Here is a 21,865-nt window from a genome sequence, read left to right on the forward strand (position 1 = left end):
AACCAACTGCTCCAGAAGATGTTAAGTACCCTGCACAGGACATTTGTGGAACATTTCCTTGCACAAATCTCATCCTGATGATCTTCAATAGCCAGAGAAAGCCCAGAAAGAAAAGCCCAGAAACACTTGTCATTAACCCTGACCATACTGAATATTTGTAACACCTCTGTGAATATTGCCTTGAAAAACTCTATTGAGAAATTCTCTTGTTAAGTTTTTGTCCTGATTAACACCCTGTTGTTCACCCCAAAGCTGAAAACTAGCAGGTTCTGCCTCGGGACAGGATGTAAATCTCACTTTCCTTGGGAAGGGAGGTGATTTTCATGTGCTTTTGAGGCCTCTTTGGTATTTAGAGTAGACTTGCCTTCCTATTGCATTTTCACTTTTTAAAGGTGTGATTTTTCTTTCTCCTTAGGTAACTCTGCAAGTCAATGTCCACTTCAGTTTGTTTATGTGCTTAAGTTGGAAGAGTTGTGCTGTTTGCACCAGGGAGGATTTAGGTATTTTACCTATTATCTCCAGTCAAAATCACCAAGGAAGGTCAAGGACCTGACAAACACTTAAGGTTTCTCATCAGCCACTCTTCAAACACAGATATAAACCTTCCAGACACCAACTGGCATCACATCAATGACATTGGTTGGGTGTTGGGGCACTCAGTCATACCTCCCAACTTTAACTGTCTAAAAAGCTAGGTGTTTAGGCTGTTTCTAGAGTGGATGAAGAAAGATAGGCAACTCCAGACAGTGATTCATCACATCCACTGAACAGATACCTATCTCAGCAAGGATGAATCGCCTCCAGAAGATGCCCATCTCTCTAAAGGGAGGTAAGATGATTCGCTCAGATAGTTAAGCACTACATGGCTGAAAGTCAGTGAGTGAATTCCATCCATAGGTCTGTTAGGGGTCTCTGCTGTCACCCAATAGAGTACAAATTCAACTCCTTGTATGCTTGGTATTAGAAGTCCTCAAACTTTCTGGGAAAGCACCATTTTCAAAACAGAGTTGTCCCAAGTTTGTGGAACTCTCCCCTCGAGGATGAGTTGAACTTTCCCAACCTAGCCTGAAAGGAGATGCCTGAAGATAGCTTGAGTAAGCCAGCCTTTGGGATCATTGTGAGACAAGGTCCCACCCTGTTAGCAAGTGGGGGAGGGGGTTTTGGGCTGGAACATCAAGTCAAGTCCAGTTCCTGGAATATTTTAAAGCATTCTTCCTTGTTCATTCTCTTGGGCCCATGCACAGTTATTCTCAGCATGATCCTAAGCAAAGTTCTCTATTTCTGCAAGCCTGGAAAGCTCCAGACCAGTATGCCAAGAACTGAAATCATAGAATCATAGAATCACTGAATGTGTTTAGGTTGGAAGGGACCTTTAAAGGTCAACTAGTCCCACCCCCCTGCAGTAAGCAAGGACATCTTCACCAAATCAGGTTGCTCAGAGCCCCATCAAGCATGACCTTGAATGTCTCCAGGGATGGGGCCTTCACTATCTGTCTGGGCAACCTGTGCCAGTGACCTACCACACTCATATTGAAGAACTTTTTCCTAACATCCAACCTAAATCTCCCCTTTTCTAGTTTAAAACCATCACCCCTCATCCTATTGCTCCATGCCCTTGGGAACAGTTCTTCCACAGCTTTCTTACAGGCACCTTTCAGGCTATAGAAGGTTGCTACAAGGTCCCTTGGGAGCCTTTTTTTTTCTCCAGTCTGAACAAGCCCAACTTTCTCAGCCTGGCTTCATTGGAGAGGTGCATCATTGGATCATTTTTGTGGCCATAAAAATCAAGGTCTTGAGAGCTGCTGCCTTGCTTTTTTTTTTGTGGCAGCTTCCCAGACCTACGGGAAGTGCATGAAAAAGCACCCAGTGACCTCAAGGCAAACTGCAAGCACTGCTCATCTCACAACCACACCACCCTTTTCTCCACACAGCTAAATAGTGTTTTACGTGCCTAGCTGCGTATCTCCACATGTTTAAACCTCTTCATGGCTCAGAAGCTGGCTGTGGGAAATTGGGATGTTAAATGATGCCAGTGCCCAGAAGGTCTCTGACTATGAGGCAGGCAAAGCTTGTGAGGCATCAGTAGACTATCTGCCCAGGTTGGCTAAAGCTGGCCACAAGGACCTCAGGTGCAACTGCTCTCTGCCAAAACAGCGCTGAGGAGTCAAGCTCAGCAAATAACTTCTGGCAAACCAAAAATGCACTAAAATAATTATAATTAGAAATGTCAGATCTGGGGTTTCTGTAAAACAGAAGAGTTTGGGGTTGATTTTTTTTGTTTCTTTTTTTTTTTTTCCCTCTTTTCAGGATGGCTTCTCAAGGGTATGGAGTTGAGAGGCACAGACCCAAGTTAGTGGGAGTCAAACCAGGGTGTGAGCCATGTGAACACCCATGTGAACGTTCTTACCCCCTGGTATATATGAACCACCTTGTATTTATTGCAGGGTAAGAGCATTCACACGGGCAGTTACCACAGAAAAACTGGCATCTTATTAGTTCACACCCTAACTTACCTCGTGGTAATTTGTTCATGTGCCCATCCCCTTAGGTGCCATTCTCAAAGTGAAGTTAGAGGACGCAATGTCCCCTTTATACTCATAGTCAGCAACTTAGTGGTTAGGGCACTTACCCATGGTATGGGAAAATGAGCTGCAGAAGTTTCCTCTGCTTGATTTGAAGCAGGGTTTTGAACCCAGGTTTCTCAAATCTCAGTAGCACGCCCTAGCCAACAGATTATGCTGTTCCACAGAACTACCGAATCAATTATTCATATTGATTGAGTCTTGGCCAACACTGGGGATTCAGCCAGAAACCTCCAGAGCTCAGGGCAGAAGCTCTCAACTTAGCACCCGTAGTATCTGGCACCTGGGTGCAGATAAGCCTAGGTAGCATATGGATGGGGTTTGCAAATGCTACAGCCCATTAGGATACACACAAGAGTTCTGCAATTCTGCCTTTGCATGCCCCAAAACCCCATCCAGCTCTCAGCCAAGTTTTCCTGCATGTTGTCAGATACATACAAGCCTTAACTGGGTTCCTTCTCTCTCCTGCAGTGGGATAGGAGATGGGACTGAGAGATATGCCTGTAATTTACATACATTATTACTGTGTGTCCTTGATAGCATGTATAATAATGTGCTATGTATCAGCCCAACACAGGAAAGACTCTCCCTGCTCTCGGGCTTGATCTCAACCTGTGTGACCCAGCTTGGTGCCTGCGCACAGAAAATGAACAGAACTGCCCAGATACTTCAGGATAAACACAAGGCTAAGCAGCACTTTCCTGGCCCAGAATCAAAGTATGAAGCAACTTGGAGGATAAGGCCCAGGGGAGCTCAAAGGAGCTCAGAGTATAAGGCACGAGACAAAGATTGCTCCAAAGTCTGCTGAAGTCAAGGGAAGGTTTCCCTCGAGTTTGACCTGTCTTGGGAGCAGAAGGTAAAGCTAAGGAGAAGCATATGTGCATGTACACATACATATATGCAGGCCTGTGTATTACATATTTACACAGCTATCTTCTTTTGTACTAGTTACTTCTTTTCTCCAAAGAATCCTCAATGTAGTTATTAAATGGACTTCTCTGGGAGGTGTCACTGGGAGCTGCTAAAATCACTCCACCAGGGACTTGGGTGCATTTCTGTAGCTGTCTTGCTCCTATGACCACAGAATGCAAGCTGGCCATGACCACAATCCCTTCATCACGCTCACTGACTCTGCCTTCTGACCCTCTACTGAAATGCCTGTAATCACAGCCATGCTGTCAAGTGCCTGCCAAGTGAGGGGCAAGTTGTACGTGTTGTCCTGGCATGGGAGACAAGCTGTGTCTGGGGAGCATGGACCTTCCAAGAACTGGAGCCCTCCACCCTCCCTAAACCTAACAAGAAGGTTCACTCACTTCATCTCTTCCTCAGTCACACAATGCAATGCGTCTATCAAGAGATTCATGGCACAGTCCACATCCTCCATGTCCTCCTTCCACCCACAAATCTCATGGTGGGAATGAGAAGAAAGAGGGAAGAAGCAGTAGATGGGTAGATAAAAGAAAAACAGAGCAAGGGCTTATTCTGTGGCCACCAAAACTCATGACCATTGACTTCTCTGTCCTTCTGTCTGGACTTCTGATGCCTAGAGAACATTGCACACACTCATGGATAGATGCATGGACACATATATGCATCTCACAGGCACACATGTGCATACATGTGCACACACACACACTCTGTATTCTCTCCCTCTGGGAGGGCACCAGCCACATTTCTCCTCCACTTAACTGCCCACTTTTATGAGACTTGTGAGCGTACTGTATCTTTGAGAACCTCTGCCCAACGAAGCTCTTTGGGCAGATAGGTTCAAAAGTCATTACAGAGGCAAAACGACAGGCAGTGGGATTGCTTAAGCCTTTGTTCATACAGAAAACAGCTGAGAGAGATGGAGGGGAGGAGCAAAGTGTCTGATAACCCTTCCATGAGTCCCTCCACGCTCCCAGCTTGCCAGCCCCTCCAAGGAAAGAAAGCCATTGCTGTGAAGGACCTCAGTCCCTTATAGGTCTGCATTTTAAACACACTTTGGAAGGGGCTGAATTTCACAGAGAAGGGGGCCAACAGGGGCTGAAAATTACACAAATTACACCTGAGGTGTCTCCATCCATTCTCTCCTAACATTAATAATAAAGTTTAACTTAGCATAGTAGTGCCTAGGGCTAAGTTCATGCCTAACTTAGCACCCAGACAGTTTTAATAGCAAAACCTATGCAGAGACCTGAAACCTAGGCAGTTTAGAGGGGTGTTCACATGGCTTCTCTCACTCTTCCATTTTACTGCGGCCACCATACTCTCCTGGCATCAAAGAAAATCCCAAGCATCTTCCCTGACATCTTTAAGATCAAGGAAATATAAGATAAGCCGAACTCTTCCTCATTCACAGTAACAGAAACAGTCTGGGAATTTGAGGACTAGACAGCACAAGTGTGTGAATAACCATGTACAAGATCTTATCAGCAAGGTCAGCAGAACCATAAAAACCTCAAGCTCAGGAGAAGAGAATATGAGTTGGTGACTCCTGCTGCAGTGATTTCAGAATGGTGATTGGTCTCGAGGGTGGTCTCTGTCCCTGTACCACCCCCTGGCAGATCGTTACTGGTTACAAAAATCAACCAACTATTCCTTTCATAAGTGATGCTTCTGGAAGAGCACTTTTCTTGAATGAGCCTTTAGATTGTAGGTACCACAGAAACCCCAAAAGGATAGAGTTCTGCAGAAACACAAGCTCCTCGTCTATGGGGTCACATATCTATGGGAAGGGTGAACAAAAGGATTTGAGCATCATGGAGTTTGACCTAACCTTGTTCATCCCTGAAGTCAGGCACCCACCTAGTCACAGTTCTCTTGATCACCAGCACAAAGAGACCATTGGCTGCTAGAGAGAGAGTCATTGCATCCAAAGATTGACATCAAAGATAGGGCTGCTGAGTCACAGTGAGGAAGTGTCAGCCTTCATTCATTGACTAGGAAGGGAGCTTAGATGACTACCTCAGGTGAGATGTCCAGCTTTGAGATAGAGCATGACGAATCCTGCTGAGCACAGCTACAGTGCGTAAGCATCATGTACAACCCTACAGCAGAACCAACAAACCTGAAACGCTTCAGTCACGGTCTCTGTTGGACTGACTCATGAGTGTCCTGCTGCCCTGGCTGTTACCCTCACCCCGGTGTCAGTTGTTTTCTTTTTGAAACAGTGAGTCAAGGGTAACTCCAGCACCACTTTTCCTCCTGTACCTCAGGCTCCACGCAGTGACCCCATACTGTACGTTGAAACAGGGTGTGTGTAACACCCTCTGCCAGACGCTGTAGGAAACTGGCTTGTTTTCCAGCGTTCTGATTCTCACTGATCCAGGTCAGCAAACTATTTGTTTAGGCTTGCAGAGGGCAGAGCAGGGGTATGACCAGAGATCCCACGTACTAAGGATGTGCTTTAGCCCCTGCATTATCTTTTCCTCCCTGGTTTATCACAGAGTCTCCAATTCATTAGATAGCTGAGGTCTTGCATATTGCCCCACCCTCCTTGCACTAGAGATGGGCAAAACTGTGCTCTTCTGTACAAGAGTCCAAGCAAGAGCCTGTATTGCCCTATTTCTGGGGCTGGTGTGCAGGACAGAACTTCTCCATCTATTCTGTCTGAGTACCAGTATCAAAGGCAACAGGAGACACCATTAGCGTCACTGTTGGTGACAAACACCTCCACTCTATCTGTGGCTGTGAATATATGGCAGACTGTAATAACCCTTGAATTAGTTTCTGCACTAGTTTGGAGAATCTTCTGGTAAACACGATGGCTTACTTGTGATTTTAGTGGAGCCATCAGAAGCCCATACTGACAACTCGCTGCCTTGTGTCATGACTGAGCTTGAACCTTTTGTTCACCAGGAGGCTGAGACTACACATTGCGTCAGTGGGACAGATGGACTCATTGCTCGCTTCCCTCACAGACTTCCCATATGCCTGTGGGCAAGTAGCACCAAGGATTTCAGTGGCCACTGAATTAGCATTTCCCTGTCTGATTCCCAATCTTCTGCTAATGTGTCTTATCTATTCCCTTTCAACTGTTGTTTGCCCCATCTGTCTGGACCCTATACTCTTTCAGGGGAAGACTAGTTCCCACTGTGCTCTTACTCTTCTGTTGTAAGCGACTCTTAGATTTTGCAATCAATCCCTTAATATCCATGACCTGTCCTGTTAGAGAAGGGCTGTCTGATCCAGTGAGCTCCTTCCTCATCCAGCTGATACTCTTGTTAGCAGTGACTCAGCGTGAAGTACCTCACACATCCACTACTTCTTCACAATTCTGGTTTAGGTACCTTTAATCCAGCCTGGGGCACATGAGGATGGATAAGATGATTTCTGGATTGAGTCATTTAATCATGGCAGAAGTTGTTGTACCTATTATTGCAAACACACAGTGGGATGCATCTCAACTAACCTAAGGTGCCTAACAGTTAGATAACTACATCTGTTTCTACAGCATGGGAGGAAAAATGAGCACTTCAGTAGAAGGAACAGAGCTAATCCACTTTCCCTCCTGTTAAGAATGAGCTATGGGTGTTCACAGACCAGTCACAGCAACCCACCAGCAAGGGGCAGGTCAATAAATCAGTTAATTGATCAGGTTGCAGTCAATAAGTCTAAAAGCATAAAGAATTATGTGTCTAAATAGCCCTGCACTTCATTTCTTCTGTCCTTTTCCTCTTCCACCAGCAAATCTTTGCAGATGGTGACCAGACCACACCTCTGCTAATGCTGCAGCAAAACTGCAGCTTCAGGCTCTGGAGATCAGGCCGCAGTTTTCTTTCTTTGTAGTTTTACACTTCTTTGTAAATGAGCACTTATCTAGGCTGGACTGAGCTTTGCAGTGCCTGGATCCCTCCCTGACAGAAAATAATAGACAACACACATCAACACACATTCCAAATGCCTTCCCAGAACCTACACATTTTCTAAGACTACCATTTACCAGGGCCTCTGGGATGTCTCTCCACCAGCATCACAAAGCCACAAGGAAAAACAGGACCAAATAAGATTCCCAGCTCTCCTGGGCTGGATTGGAAAGGAAAATTACTTCATGACAAATGCATCAGGTCTGCTCTTCCCATGGAAATGATACTTCACAAGAACTTCCTCCAAAAACCCTCCTGAGAGATGAGATTTTTACTCATCTCTTTTATGCCTATGTGGCATGCAACACCAGGTCTTCAAGTGACAGGTTTATAAAGTTAATTTGGTCACTGAAGATGTGACCGAATTTCAAAAGGGTCTCCCAATGGAAGTGTCCTCTTTCAGTATCTAGCTATCTAGGTAGATCATTCAATGTCTAGATGCTCCCAGCCTTTAGGAGTGTATTAAAAGAAAAAAAAATTAAAAAGAAGGTGCGTTAATCTGTCTAAAAGGAAATATCTTTGCCTGACCTAGTCATCCAGGATCCTCTTCAAGGCACTGGTGAAGAAACTGGCACAGCTGGAACATGAGTCACCCCATCCAAAATTCAATGTCTAACATATGCCAGATAAACTGTGTACTACTTCTCTCCAATAATTCTAAAAGACACATGGTTAGAGACTGTTAAAGCTACAAGATGATTCCTTCTCCAGAAGGGATGAGAATCAAATCTGCATCTTCCCAAAACAAGCACTTACCAGGTTTTTATTTCTCTAAAGGAACTGTGGTCTCCCAGTAAATTCTACAGGTCTGGGTTGGAAGGGACCCCTAGGATCAGACAGTTCAACCCCCCTGCCACAGGCAGGGCCACCAACCTCCAGGCCTGGAGCTACACAAGGTTGCCCAGGGCCCCAGCCAACCCGGCCTTGAACACCCCCAGGGACGGGGCATCCACCACCTCTCTGGGCAGCCTGTTCCAGCCCCTCACCACTCTCTCTGAAAAAACTTCCCCCTAATATCTAATTTAAACCTTCCCTCCTTCAGCTTTAATCCATTCCCCCTTGTCCTGCCAGTATCTACCCTCATAAAGAGCTGATTCCCCTCCTGTTTCTCTGCTCCCTTCAGGGACTGGAAGGCTGCAATGAGGTCCCCCCACAGCCTTCTCTTCTCCAGGATGACTCAGCCCAGCTCCCTCAGCCTCTCTTCATAGGGGAGATGCTCCATCATCTCCATGGCCTCCTCTGACCCCTCTCCAACAGCCCCACATCTTCCTTGTGTTGGGCCCCAGCTCTGGACACAGGACTCCAGCTGGGGCCTCATGAGGGCGAGGGGCTTATCTAAAGCCCTGTGGTGTTTCCCCAGTTGTCACTACACTTTGGACAGGGTGCTACCTGCTTAGCAAGAGCTTAGACTGTGCCATTCCTTCCTGCCTACTGTAAGCCCATGGAAAAAAAGGGAAAAAAAAAGAAGGAAATGCTCCCTAAGTGTGTCCTTCAGCCTGCAAAGGATTTAGAGTCGCTTTCTGTCATGCCAAACAACACCCTCTAGCAACAGGCCCTATTGTTCTTCTTCTGGGGGGCAGAGGGACAAAGTGAATGGTAAGCTTGGCAGCTGTTCAAGGAGTTTCATTCCTGCCTTCCCACCCCTTAGTAGATATCTCTATTAGGCAAGGTGCACTCGTTTGGAGGCACAAGAAACTCCTGCTCTGCTCAGTGCTATTTGGCTTCATTTCACAGGCCTGGCCATAGCAGAGATGGGCTCTGCATTTTCTCCCTGCTCCACCCTGCTGGGTAACAGCAACTTCCTTGGAAACCTCAATGTTCATAACTGCATCTTCCAAAGGAGATGTAGAGGAAATACCAACCTGGAAAGTGAAATTAAGAGACATAGACTGGGAAAAAGAGACAAGATTTGGTTTCAGAGAACTGAAAGTAAAACAGAGCCAGATGAACTCTCTGAGGTGCAGACACAGCACTTTCTTAAGTAGGAGTGATTGTGTCCTCTGCTGCTGACTTAACTGTTGCAATGGGGAAGCAAGAAAGCCATTGTCCACCTCTTTTTAAAACATTTTGAGATGCAGCTCTGTTACAAGCTTGAGTCAATGGCTTCTGGATGTGGATGGGGGGACGGTGGGAGACTCTGGATGTGTTTGAGGCTGAGGAAGGTGAGGAAGATGTATTTGTTCCCTCCAGTGTGCTGGATTAGAGACAGGGTTAAATATGTTTCAGGGGAAGCAGCAAAACACAGAAGCTGCTTAGGCATTCAGCAGGACATGACAAAATATAAGATGGTAAGAATTTGCTAAGGAAAGGGGTGGCCTAGAGGTTTTTACTGCCAGTCTGGAAGTCATGTGTGTTCCTGCAATAGCACAGTATAGGAGGTGGTGGAGGCCCCATCCCTGGAGATATCCAAGGTCAGGCTTGATGGGGCTCTGAGCAACCTGCTCTAGTGAAGATGTCCCTGCTCACTGCAGGGGGTGGAACTAGATGGCCTTTAAAGCTCCCTTCCCACCCAGCACATCCTGTGATTCTATATCCTGGTTGCACCCATTCCAATACAACAGTGAGCACTGTGCACCAAAGAGCTTCTTAAATGTGGGAAGAAAAGATGAAGAAAAAGTCCAGGACTCAGCTTTAGCTACGTGAAATTCTGCTAGGCAATGGGCATTAGAGCTCATGTTCTAACAGATCATAAATTAACCACTGAGCAGACTCCTAAAGGAGATTCCCTATCTTGGGAATAATTTGACTAAACTCAGGTGACAGTCCCCAACATGGCTCTGAGCTGATTTCCATAACTCCTCCACAGTGGCAGGGGATTTAACCAGTCAAGCTCAGTTGAAGGACTGAGACATGAATTGCACTGTAAGAAAGTGCCTGTCTCTCCCCACCAACAAAAGGAGCCAAGAGGACCTGGCTTGGATGGAGATATCTGAATTGCAGACACATGATGGGTAAGATGAATTCCACCCCAAGGCTTTGCTGGGTAGCTTGCAGATAAAAATCCAGTGCCACTGAGATGCACTAGGATTTCCTTGACCAGCCTCCATCTGCTGCTAAGGAAGGAACAGGTCATCAGTGGATTATATACAACCCCTAGCAGGCCTCTGAGGACAACCAGGACGCTGTTGCCATGGTAGACAGACATGAATGGCACCTGATGGAAACACAAGCATCTTTATTTCCAGACTAGATGTTTGTCCAGGAAAATGTGCTTGAACTGACAGCTCAGATTGATGCACAGTGACCAGGAGAGCAACCACAATCTGTGACACACATGAGGCCAGGCCAGAAATGTGAGACTACTATGATCTGAGCTCAAGAAACCTCCAAGACATGCCTTAAGCCTCCTAATAAAGCCTGTCCCAACACGCTTTGAGCCTACAGAGCCCTCATGGCAGAGGAGATATGAGCATCCCAGACAGCTGGGATGCTTTGCCAGGTCTGTGATGTGAGAAGGGAACCAGACTACTATGATGGGAGCTTTTCTGTGTAACCCACGTGCCAAGATGCAGTAAGAGGAAAGCATTTCACACCAATGGAGTGTGGAGGAATCCCTATGTTGGAAAAGAGTAACAGCATCCCTGCTAAGAGTTATTGCCACACCAATATAAAGTATAGCTGAGTATTATTTACACCAGAACAGAAACTGTGATGAGGAGGCCAAAGGCACTTTGAGCTCCTTTGATGGCCCAGGCTCTACAAATGCAAAGTGCTCTCTGGGTATCAGCAACATCCTAGTGGGAAGGGGCCTGTGAATATGCAGGTGACAAACAAGGAGAGGAGACAAGCAACATCTTTGTGATGCATAATGCTCTCCCCTGGCTTACAGGCTGTTTCTCAAAGCAGTGCCCTATGTTAGGAGTTCAGAACAAGGGAAGTTAATGCATTGGTTCTTTGTCCCTCCTCTTGTTTTTCTCAAGTGCCAGCAGAATATGGAGTGAACTGAGGAACTGATGAACTTTTATATGTTGTACTAAGATGGTAACAAGACATAAGGCCAAACCTTGCCATTTTTAAAGGTACAGGAGAGGAGAAAAGCATTATGAGTGGTCCATGCTGGATGGAAACTGTTGGCACAGACAGTGACAAGGGTGGCTTTTCTGCAAGACCAACCCTGAGCCTGATCCAGCAAAACCCTGGTGGAAGCATCATGGGAGGGCTCCTGCCCTTACAGAGCTTCCTGACTATTCCTCTCCTTTCACTATTAAGCCCTAACAAACCATCTCAGCTCTTATGGACCCTGGTCCTTCGTTTCCTTCTCGGTGGTGTCGGCAAAGCAGAGAAGGGTTTAGTGATACAGGATGGGAACATCTCCTGCTGGGGCTGTGCCCCATCCAGCCTCAGCACAGCATCCAGAGAAGACATATGTGCCCTGGCCAATAACTCTCCCCCTGCTATTTCTACTTCCTTTCCACCACATTTCAGTGGTTATTACTGGGACCATTGCCCCAGGACTTGTCACCACTTGACTGGGCAAAAAGCACCAAGCTTCACATCACCAGAAGACAGTGGGTGACTATTGTGGATCAAGAAAGTCCTTCTTCTTTGCATCAGTGGTATCCAGACCTCCTGCATCCTCCACCTCCCCTCTTACCAGCAACACTTTTTGAGTCTACAGAGTTTCCTTTGGGATTCAGAGCAACATCATCAGTCCAGTCCTGCTCTGGGAAGGAAACTTCAACATGCATGTCTGTGACAGTAGGAGAGGAGGCCCTGGTGATGAGGCTCTATCCTCAATGCACAGCCAACAGTTTTTCACCATGCTACATACAGATTGGGTGTCCAAAATTTCACAACTCAGAGCCTAGAGGATTCCCCCTGTGACACACAAAGCTTGTTAAGCTCTGTCATTATACTCAGTAAAAGCCTCTGAGGTACAGCCAGGCTGTTTGAATCACACACTCAAGGAACACCAGCACAAATGCTGAGCAAGAGGGAACTGGGCACATCAACACATGGTTGTCCCACTGGGCTGTTCCTGCACTCTCATACAGGCATAGCACAAATATCTGCTCCTTGCAAGGTCTAGCACAGAGCAGGCTCCTTCCCACTGCTGCTTTGTGCCTGTGTTAAGCACTAGCAACGTGGGAAGAGGTGCAGAGACTGGCAGGACCCAGCTGGAAAAGCAGCAGCATCGCTGCAGGGCTGGAGTCAAGTTGGCCTATCCCAGTCATGGGAATCAGGATGCAAGCAGGAAAGGGATCCTGGAAGGAAAGGATCACAGAATCACAGGGGTTAGAAGGGACCTCCAGAGATCATCAGGTCCAACCCCCCTGCCAAAGCAGCTCCCCAGCTCATATTGCACAGGGCGGCGTCCAGACGGGGCTGGAATCTCTCCAGAGAAGGAGACTCCACACCCCCTGGGCAGCCTGTCCCAGGGCTCCCTCACCCTCCCTGGGGAAAAGTTCTTCCTATGCTCTAACTTGCAGCCATTGCCCCTTGTCCTGTCCCCACAGACACTGAAAAGGGGCTGGCTGATTCCCCCTGCATTCCATGCTTAAGATACTTATAGACATTAATTAGATCCCCTCTTAGTCTTCTCAAGACTGAACAGCCCCAGCTCATTCAGCCTCTCCTCATAGGGGAGATGCTCCAGGCCCTTCAGCATCTTTGTAGCCCTTCTTTGGACTCTCTCCAGGAGATCCCTGTCCTTTTTATCCCAGGGAACCCAGAACTGGACACAACACTCCAGGTGAGGCCTGACCAGGGCAGAGCAGAGGAGGAGGATCCCCTCCTTTGACCTGCTGGCCACACTCCTCCTGATGCACCCCAGGATCCCATTGGCTCTCTCAGCCCCCAGGGCACACTGCTGGCTCATGGCCACCCTTTCATCTACCAGGACCCCCAGGTCCTTCTCCACAGAGCTCTTCTCCAGCAGATCATCCCCCAGCCTGTACTGATTCCAGCAGTTATTCCTTCCCAGGTGCCAGACTCTCCACTTGCTTTTACTGAACCTCATCTGGTTTCTCCCTGCCCAGCTCTCCAGCCTGTCCAGGTCTCTCTGGATGGCAGCACAGTGTTCCTGTGTGTCAGCCACTCCTCCCAGCTCTGTATCATCGGGTACTTGCTGAGGGTGGATGCTATTCCCTCATCAAGGTCATCAATGAAGATATTAAACAGGACTGGACCCAACACCGAGCCCTGGGGAACACTGCTAGTCACAGGCCCCCAGTCAGACTCTGCTCCACTGATCAACACCCTTTGGGCTCAGTCCAGGGTGAAGACACCAGTGAGCCAGCATCATTTCTCCTGTATAAGAGCAGCAACCCTTGATTTTCCTCTCAAAGGGGAAAGCACAGACTCACAGGGAAAGCCAAGTCTCACCCACACTGATGCTTCAGAGAGACAGCAGAAAGCAGAGCTGTGGCCACCCCCCTGTCCCAGCTACTCTGCTTACAGCAAGCCTCTACTTACAGGTGAGCCTGGGACAAGAAATGCCTTGTGCACAAGGAAAACGGCTTATCAAGGTGGCACAGAAGCTCAGGGAGGAGGACAAGGCCCACCTCCTTTGGGAATGTCTGAAACAGTCACTTCTTTACCCTGCCCTGGTGCTGTGCACTACAACAGCACCCACAGACGTGGAATCAATGCAGAGAGGCCTTTGGAAAGAAGAAGAAGAAAAGACCTGCCTGTCCTCAGCAGGTCTTGGTGCTACACCCTTGCTCAATGCAAAGCCCAGAGCAGGGCCTTTAAATTCTTCTGCCTGCACTTACCCATCTGAAAAATGGGAATAAAAACCCATCCTCTCCCTTCCTGGCCACATATCAAAGCTTAAGCCATGCTAATAAGTGCTCAGAGTTTTCAAGTGAGAAGTCTTAGAGGTGTTAAAATGTCTGTGAAGGACATTTTTTGCCTCTTGGGCTACCTGGAATGGGCTGAGGAGAAAAGTGATTCACTTTTCCCTTATCTTAGTTGTTTGATGTGATGCCTTTGCTCAATGCTTTGAGTATTGAGTTGTTGGTTTTGAGGCTAACTTACCTAATTAAAATCCTTTCAAAATTAAAAGGAAAAAAGAAAATCAATTCATATGTAGCAGGACAACACGATTTACTAAAATCTGAGCAGATGAGGACTTTTAGTTAGCATGTGTAGTGCTATCTGGGAGAGTCCCAGCCCTCCTCATGTTTGAGACTGGGGCTTCTTGCTAAGACCCTGCCAAATTTTCAGCTCCTGCTGTGACAGAGGTTTCTTATGTGATTTGGGTCCAGCCACTTAACGTGGCACAGATCCTCCATGCCTGGACTATGCCAGGAACACCACAAATACCAATAGAGTGGGGTTGTCTGGTCCCACCAAGAGAAAAAATGGAGATAAGGAGGTATCTCCCTTCCTCTTCATACACTGTACCCTATGCATGGACCAAGCACTGAGCTGTTTCTTACCATTTAACATCTACACAGCAAGATCACAGAATCACATTGTAGGGGTTGGAAGGGACTTCCAGAGATCATCAGGTCCAACCCCCTGTCAAAGCAGGATCCCTAAGACACAGGTAGGCATCCAGGGAGGTCTTGACTATCCCCTTGACCCAGTTTCCCTCTATCCCTGTTGCTGCTTGAGTGTAAATCACCTGTGATGTGCTCAGGAAAGCCAAGGCTGGTGGGTGAGATGGTATCTGAGAAGAGGTGGAAGCATCATTCCCTGATCCTACTCTGCCTGGCAAAGCAGGGCCCTGCAAGATGCTGTTGTAATGTAGAGACACAGGTAAAAAGACAATTCCCAAGCCCTGGGGCAAGGGTGGGAGAGGGCTGCACAGCTGCAAGGCAGCCACCTCTGCATGACAGCTCTTCAACATCACGCCACGGAGGAAAGAGAGATGAACACCATCAAAAGCCCTCAACTCTGGCTCATTGAGCAGAGAAGTGGGTAGATGCAGTTTGCATTTCCAAGCTCTAGAGATTGCTGTAGGAGCTTTGGTGCCAACACACATGGCTCACGCTGTCCCTTGGGTGACCTTCCATGGCTCTGCCTCCCTCCTGGCTAACGAAGGATGATCATCTCTCACTTAACAGGGTGTCTCTCTGCCAAACCTAAGCTTTGCTTTCTCAAGTGCAGAGCCTGCCAAGACTCAGATTGGTTCTCCAGGATTCACAACAAAAGGAGAAGCAGCTTTCTCATGGGATCCAGAACTTGGCCTGGCTTTCCCCCACCCCAGCACAAATCAAGGCCCGTTTCACCCACCCTGAGAGGGACAAATCCCAGGGGAGACCCAAACCAGGCTGCAGGCCAGGACTTCATCTGTGCTCTGCTTTTACTGCAGTGATGCCATCAAACACTGACAGGGACACGTTCAGGTGTTGCACCTGCGTATTGCTGGAGTAATGCCACCAGGTTGCTTGTCTTTCTGTTGGCAGGGCTCCCTCCCACCCTGCTCACATACACTCACATTTCCTGAATCACACCAATTAGAGACAGAAAGACCTTTTAGATCACTTTCAACAAGTCATCTTACTGCTTATGACCTGGGGAATAAGCAATGAGAAGCCAAGAGGAAACACAGGTCACAGCCAGGGAAAGTATTCCTAACACGCATCCTTCATGTCCACAAACACCAGCCTGGCATCTCCAGTAGCATTGCATTCACTCTACCAGTAGTGGTTATGGAGATCATCTCCTCCTCCAGTTCGTTACAGGGCTGATGCCATCCCACCCCACTTAGATGTGATAGGGGTGTTAGAGAGAGCAATAGAGGAGATGGGACCTCCAGCATGACTAGTGGAACATAGGGATGGGCAGACACCTCTTCCTAAAGTACCACTACCACATGAGGTCCCAGCCTGTGCCTATCTCCTCCCATGATGCTTCCTCCTCCAGCCCCTCTCTCAGCACATGCTTTAACTACCAGCATCCCACAACCTGCACCGAGCTGCCTCCCACCCCAGGAAGAAAATTTGAGATGCCAGCTGGCAGGTTTCTCCTATGGTGAAGAGCTCTGCTTGCACTTCCAATTCAGCTCAGAGAGCATCTCTACTTGTACCAGCCTCCTGGGCTACAGGCAGTTAAGATCCCCAGCCCTGTGATAATTCTTGTTGCTTGTTTCTCCCCTCCTGAACCAAACCCTGTCCTCTTCTGACTCATTTCTGCAGTCTGTCTGTCCTCAGACCAAGTCAGGCCTCATGCCACTAATTAAAAAATAAAATCAAATGCTTCTCCTGTTCCATGTGTCAGCCAGTCAGCCAAGGAAGTGCAAACCAGCTAGAAAGAGTTTCAATTTTGCTTGTGCTGCCACCATGAATCCACAGACCCCAGACTCCACCAGGACAGGTTATATCTAATCCTACAGTTTAGGTTGGATGGGGCCTTGGGAAACTTTGTGTAGATCCAAGCCTGGAAGTTGGTGGCCTTGCCTGTAGCAGGGGGGTTGGATTTTTATGATCCTTGGAGTCCCTTCCAACCCAGACCAGTCTGTGATTCTGTGGTTCTACCCCTGTCACGAATTCTGCTTCTGGATTTCCCAAGTCTTCCTTCACCCACTCTCATTAAAATAAATACATAAAGAAATAAACAAACCAAAACCAACCCAAAAAATGAACAGCACTAGCATTTGAGAAAAAAAAAAAAACAAACCAAACCCCAAACCCTCCTCATTTTTACTTTTAATCTGCTCCCCCTGGGTATGGAAGAGCCTGTTGCTGCCACCAGCAGCTCCTTTAGGTTGAGCATCGCGATGCTGCGCTGTGTTGGAGGAGGTCCCGTGGGGTTGCCCTTGCCACAGTAAATCATGCCAGCACATCCCTGAAAACTTGCCACATCACACACAGAATCACACACAGAATCACACACAGAATCACACACAGAATCACAAGGTTGGAAGAGACCTTTGAAGATCGAGTCCAACATTCCCATCCTGTGCTAAACCAGATCCCCAAGTACCTCATCACCCCTTTTTCTGAACACATCCAGGGAAGGTGACTCAACCCCCTCCCTGGGCAGCCTGTTCCAGCCCTGACAACTCTTCCAGTAAAAGATTTTTTTCTAATATCCAATCTCAACCTGCCCTGGCACAGCTTGAGGCCATTTCCCCTTGTCCCATCTCCTGTCACCTCGATGAAGAGACCATCACCCACCTCTCTACACCCTCCCTTCAGGTAGTTGTAGGTGGTGATAAAGTCTCCCCTCAGCCTCCTCTTCTCCAATCTAAACACCCCCAGCTCCCTCAACCGTTCCTCAAATGATTTATTTGCCCTCCAGCCCCTTCACCAGCCTGGTGCATGGACTTCCAATTCAACAACACTGCCCTCTTCTTATTTTTAAATAATTATTTTAAAATAATACATTTCATCCCTCTCCATAAATACATTATTTGGGAATTTGCTGCTTTTAAGAAGCTCCCGTAGCTTGTAGTCTCCCCCCCACCCCCATCATCACTGCAAGGATGTGGAGCATCACTGCTCCAGGGAACCTTTTCCCTTTCCCCTTTTGCTCCACTGATTTTTTTTCCCCAAAGGTACCACACATCCACGTCTGTCTGGGGAGGCCTGATCTTAAACAGGTGCCCCTACACCATGGCACAGCTCAAGGAGCTCTGGTTTAGAGGCAGGCAGAAATTACACCACCAGATGCCCACTCACCCCCCCCTTCCCCGACAAATACACACTTGATATTCCCCCTAATTTCTTTCCTTTGGGAGAATAATTAACCAAAGCCTACAGGAAAGTATTGTTTCTCCATCCCTGCTTTTGCTCAGATTGTCTTGAAGCTGAAAGCAGTGGAAGTATCCCCAGCTCAGGATGAATTTGCTCTTTAATTAGAGACAATTAGTCAAGGGGTTAGAGGGGGGAAAGGCACGATTTGGGGATGGCAAACTGTGATTTTTTTTCTGCTGTGTGGAGTGGCTATGAGCTAATAGCATCGGGGAGGCTTTCAAACAGAGGTGGCTGAGGTGGGGTGTTTACTGCTTGGGCTACCAGACTTAAAACCTCCTGGCCCCTCTCTGCAGCCCCTCCCCAAAAAGAGAAAGAAGGAAACAAAATATAAACCAAAACAACAACAAAAAAACAACAAAACCCCCCAACCAAACCCCCAAAAAAGAAGAAAATTAAACTAAACTAAAGAAGAACGATCGATTTCCTACATCAGCTGGTTTGGAAACAGGTTGGTCTTGAATAGGGGGTGGAAAAAAACCTCCCGATGTTGGGATGTGCAGCAGGGGGACCCCTGTACCACCCCCCAACCCCTGAGCCTCCCGCCAGCCCGGCTGTCCCCCAGCTCCATCCCCGGAGGTGGCCGTGGGTTTGTATCTTGCTGGAGGATAAATAAAAAGGGAAAGGGGTGTGGGGATGTGAGAGAGAAGGGGAATTTAGGCAGCAAATCCAACAGCACCCGGCTTCTCCTCCGACACCCCCACCCCAATCAAAACCTCCTTTGCATTTCCATGGCCTAAGGGGGCTTGATCTCTTTTGCGAAAGAAACGTCTAAAACCGCTGGCTGGCACCGGGGGAGGATGAAGGGGTGTGTGGGGGGGGAGGAGGAGGAGGAGGAGGGACACCCCCTACACCCCCCAAACCAACAAGCAAAGCGTCGCCCCTGCGGTCCCCCCCGCACACACCTGATGGAGAGAGACCCCCACCCTGCCCCTCTCTCTATCTCTCCACCGCCTCCTTCCGTGCATATTTCGGGGTGTTTTGGGGTGGTTTTTTTGCCCCGACAGCCGGTTGTCCCTCCAAGGATGCGGGAGCGGGGCTGCGGGCTCACCGCGCCGGGGACCGGGATGGGATGGGATGGGGAAAGCGGGATGAAGGAGGAGAAGGGGAAGGAGAAGGGGAAGGGGAAGGAGAAGGAGAAGGGGGGGAACGGGGACCAGGGACGCACCCGCTCTGCCCTCCTCTACCTTCGGTGGGTGACAAGGGAATATTTATGTCGGTATTAGAGGAATGCGTTTCCTTCTCCAATCAGGAATGCGACCGGAGTTTCTAATTATAAGTTAGATGGTGGCTGGGAATAAAAGATTGCTTTTTAATGACTCCCGTCCAGGTGCTCTCCTCTCCCTCTCCTCTCCCCTCTCTTCCCAACAGCGCATTTGCATTTTATTGCTTTCTTTTCTTGGGTTGGGTTTTTTTTCCCCCCTTTCCCTCCCATCCCAACGAATTCCCTGCTTTTTCAGACATACCTGAAATAGTTGGAGAGGCTACCTTCAACACCCTCACCTCTGCACCGCCCGGGCAGCGCGGATGCGGGCGGGAGGTACCGCGGACGCGGATTTCCCCCTCTTCACCCCCCATCCCTTTCCACTTCCCCCGTTCGCGGATCGCACCTGAACCCCGATAACACCCCTCACCACCAGACTTGGGATGGGGGGGATAAGGATGGGAAAGGGGGGATAAGGATGGGGAGGGGGGATAAGGATGGGAAAGGGGGGATAAGGATGGGAAAGGGGGGGATAAGGATGGGGCGGGGGGATAAGGATGGGAAAGGGAGGATAAGGATGGGAAAGGGGGGATAAGGATGGGAAAGGGGGGGATAAGGATGGGAAAGGGGGGTGGGGGTGGGTGGCGGAGATCAAACGCACTTTCCAAGTTAATTAATTATTATTAAGCAGGGTTTTTTAAGACGCTTTTCTGGATGTTATTTACAGCACCGCCCCGGGCCCGCGCAGCCCGCCTTTTCCCTCCGCGGCAATTCCGCTCCGCACCCGCGCAGCCTAGGGGTTAAAGAAAAGAACCCCCCCCCACCCCCCTTCCCCAAAACACACACACACACACACACACACACACACACACACACACACACACACACACACACACACACACACACACCCCGCCTTGCCTGCGCCTCCGTGCCCCCCGCGCAAACTTGCGCGGCTCCGCTCGGCGTTTCCTACGCGCTCAGCCGCGGAACGGGAGCTTTTTATTTTTTTTTTTTTTTTTTAAATCCTGAGCTAGGGCTTCCCTGAGCCCAAATTACCTCCGCGGGGTAATTAGAGCAGATCTTGCAGTTACATGCCTTGCCCAGCACCATTTGCTTTTTGTGGGGGAGAGGAGAGGAGAGAGAGAGGGAGAGAAGCCTCTTAAAGGCGTAGGGTGTAAAGCGCGGAAGGAAGGAAGAAAAAAGAGCTAAAAATAAAGAAAAAAAAAGCCGCAGCCCGAATTAAAAAAATTTTGGTTTAAAAGTGCGTTATCCCGGGGGTGCGCAAATCCCCGCCGATTTTGCGCGGGGCAGCTCCGGGCACATCTTTTCCCCCCCACACACCTTTCTCTCCCCAAAGCCCGTCTCCCTACTCCCTGCTCTGCCTTTCCATAACCAGCCCAGGTTGTTGAGCCTCCTTTCTCACCTCACCTTTCTCTTTCTTTCCTTGTTTTTAAATTAATTTCTTATATATATATATATATATTTTCCCCCTCCTCTTTTCCCTTAAACATTCCTTAAAACCAAAGGGGAAAAGAAAAGGAAAAAAAAGAAGAAAAAGAGAAAAAGTTTTCATCCTTTCCCCCCCACCACCACCCTCCCTCCTCTTTCCTTCCACCTGACTGGCTCGAAATCACCTTGAAATGCTCATGTCAACTTGTATCATTATCTCTTTAATTCAGGCAGCGCCTTTTGTTCTTCACAGGAGAGGATCAAAGCGCTTTAAAAAAAAATAAATAATAACTTTCCGATCGCTCTCTCTCTCTCTCTTTTACAGTAGGAGAAGGAGAGATCAGGTATAACCCAGTCAAAATAAACAAAGTGAATGCATAAATAAAAGAGGTGAAATGCAGGTTCTAAAGAACTTGCTGGCGCTGGAACAATCCCACCTCTTTAAGCTGAGTGGCAACGAAAGGAGAATTTCAAGTCATCTTAAAGCGCAGGGGTTGCAGAGAAAACAGAGGAGGGGAAAAAAATAAATGAAAATGAGTGAAAAAAAAAAAAAAAAAAGAAGAAGAATAAAACTTACCACCAGATTGGGTAACTTGACAGAGCCTGACTCAACCCACAAAGAAACAGGAAATATCCAAAAGAGGCCATTGATGAAAAGTTGTTCTTTCTTTTTTTTTTTTTTTTTTTTTAAGGACCAGAGTTGCCAAAAACCTTCCTTTCTTCTGAGGCAGGATGATTATTTTAATAAGAATAATAATAATAACAATAATTTAAGGAAAAAAAAAAAAACCCAAAAAAAAAAAGGGGGGAGTCAAATAAAAAGTGAACTCAACCCCGACCAGGTAAATCCTCTTTTGCTTCCTCTGCTACTCTCAAGGAAAAAAAAAAAAATAATAATCTCAGAGAGGTAAAAAACTCTTCTCTCAGCCAAGACACTGAAGGCAAATATTAAAAAAAAAAAAAAAAAAAAAAAAAAAGTTTGAAGTAGCTCTCTTAAAAAGGACCCAATCAGCACTTATTGCCAAAGGGAGAATTCTGATGCTTTGGCTTGTTCTGTCAATCAGGAGCGCGAAGTCAGGAATGAGCTAATTGCAAGGAGATAGTGTTTTAATACTCATTAGGGGGCACGTTGGCCCACAA

The 21,865-nt window shown here is 47.7% G+C and overlaps 1 protein-coding gene across 1 annotated transcript in view; it reads right to left on the bottom strand.

The window, feature by feature from the left end:
* The window catches only part of WNT3A (Wnt family member 3A), a gene marked incomplete at its 3' end in the record, with an annotated part of 91,835 nt that extends 70,373 nt beyond the window's left edge, over positions 1–21,462 (bottom strand). The window contains exon 1 of the mRNA XM_084260764.1: positions 21,303–21,462. Coding sequence (XP_084116890.1) covers positions 21,303–21,373 — 71 coding nt within the window. The 5' untranslated portion in view covers positions 21,374–21,462. The remainder of the gene's footprint in view (positions 1–21,302) is intronic.
* Between the last annotated feature and the right edge of the window lie 403 nt (positions 21,463–21,865).

Source organism: Gallinula chloropus (genome assembly GCF_964237585.1).
Source record: "Gallinula chloropus genome assembly, chromosome: 2".
NCBI lineage: Eukaryota > Metazoa > Chordata > Aves > Gruiformes > Rallidae > Gallinula > Gallinula chloropus.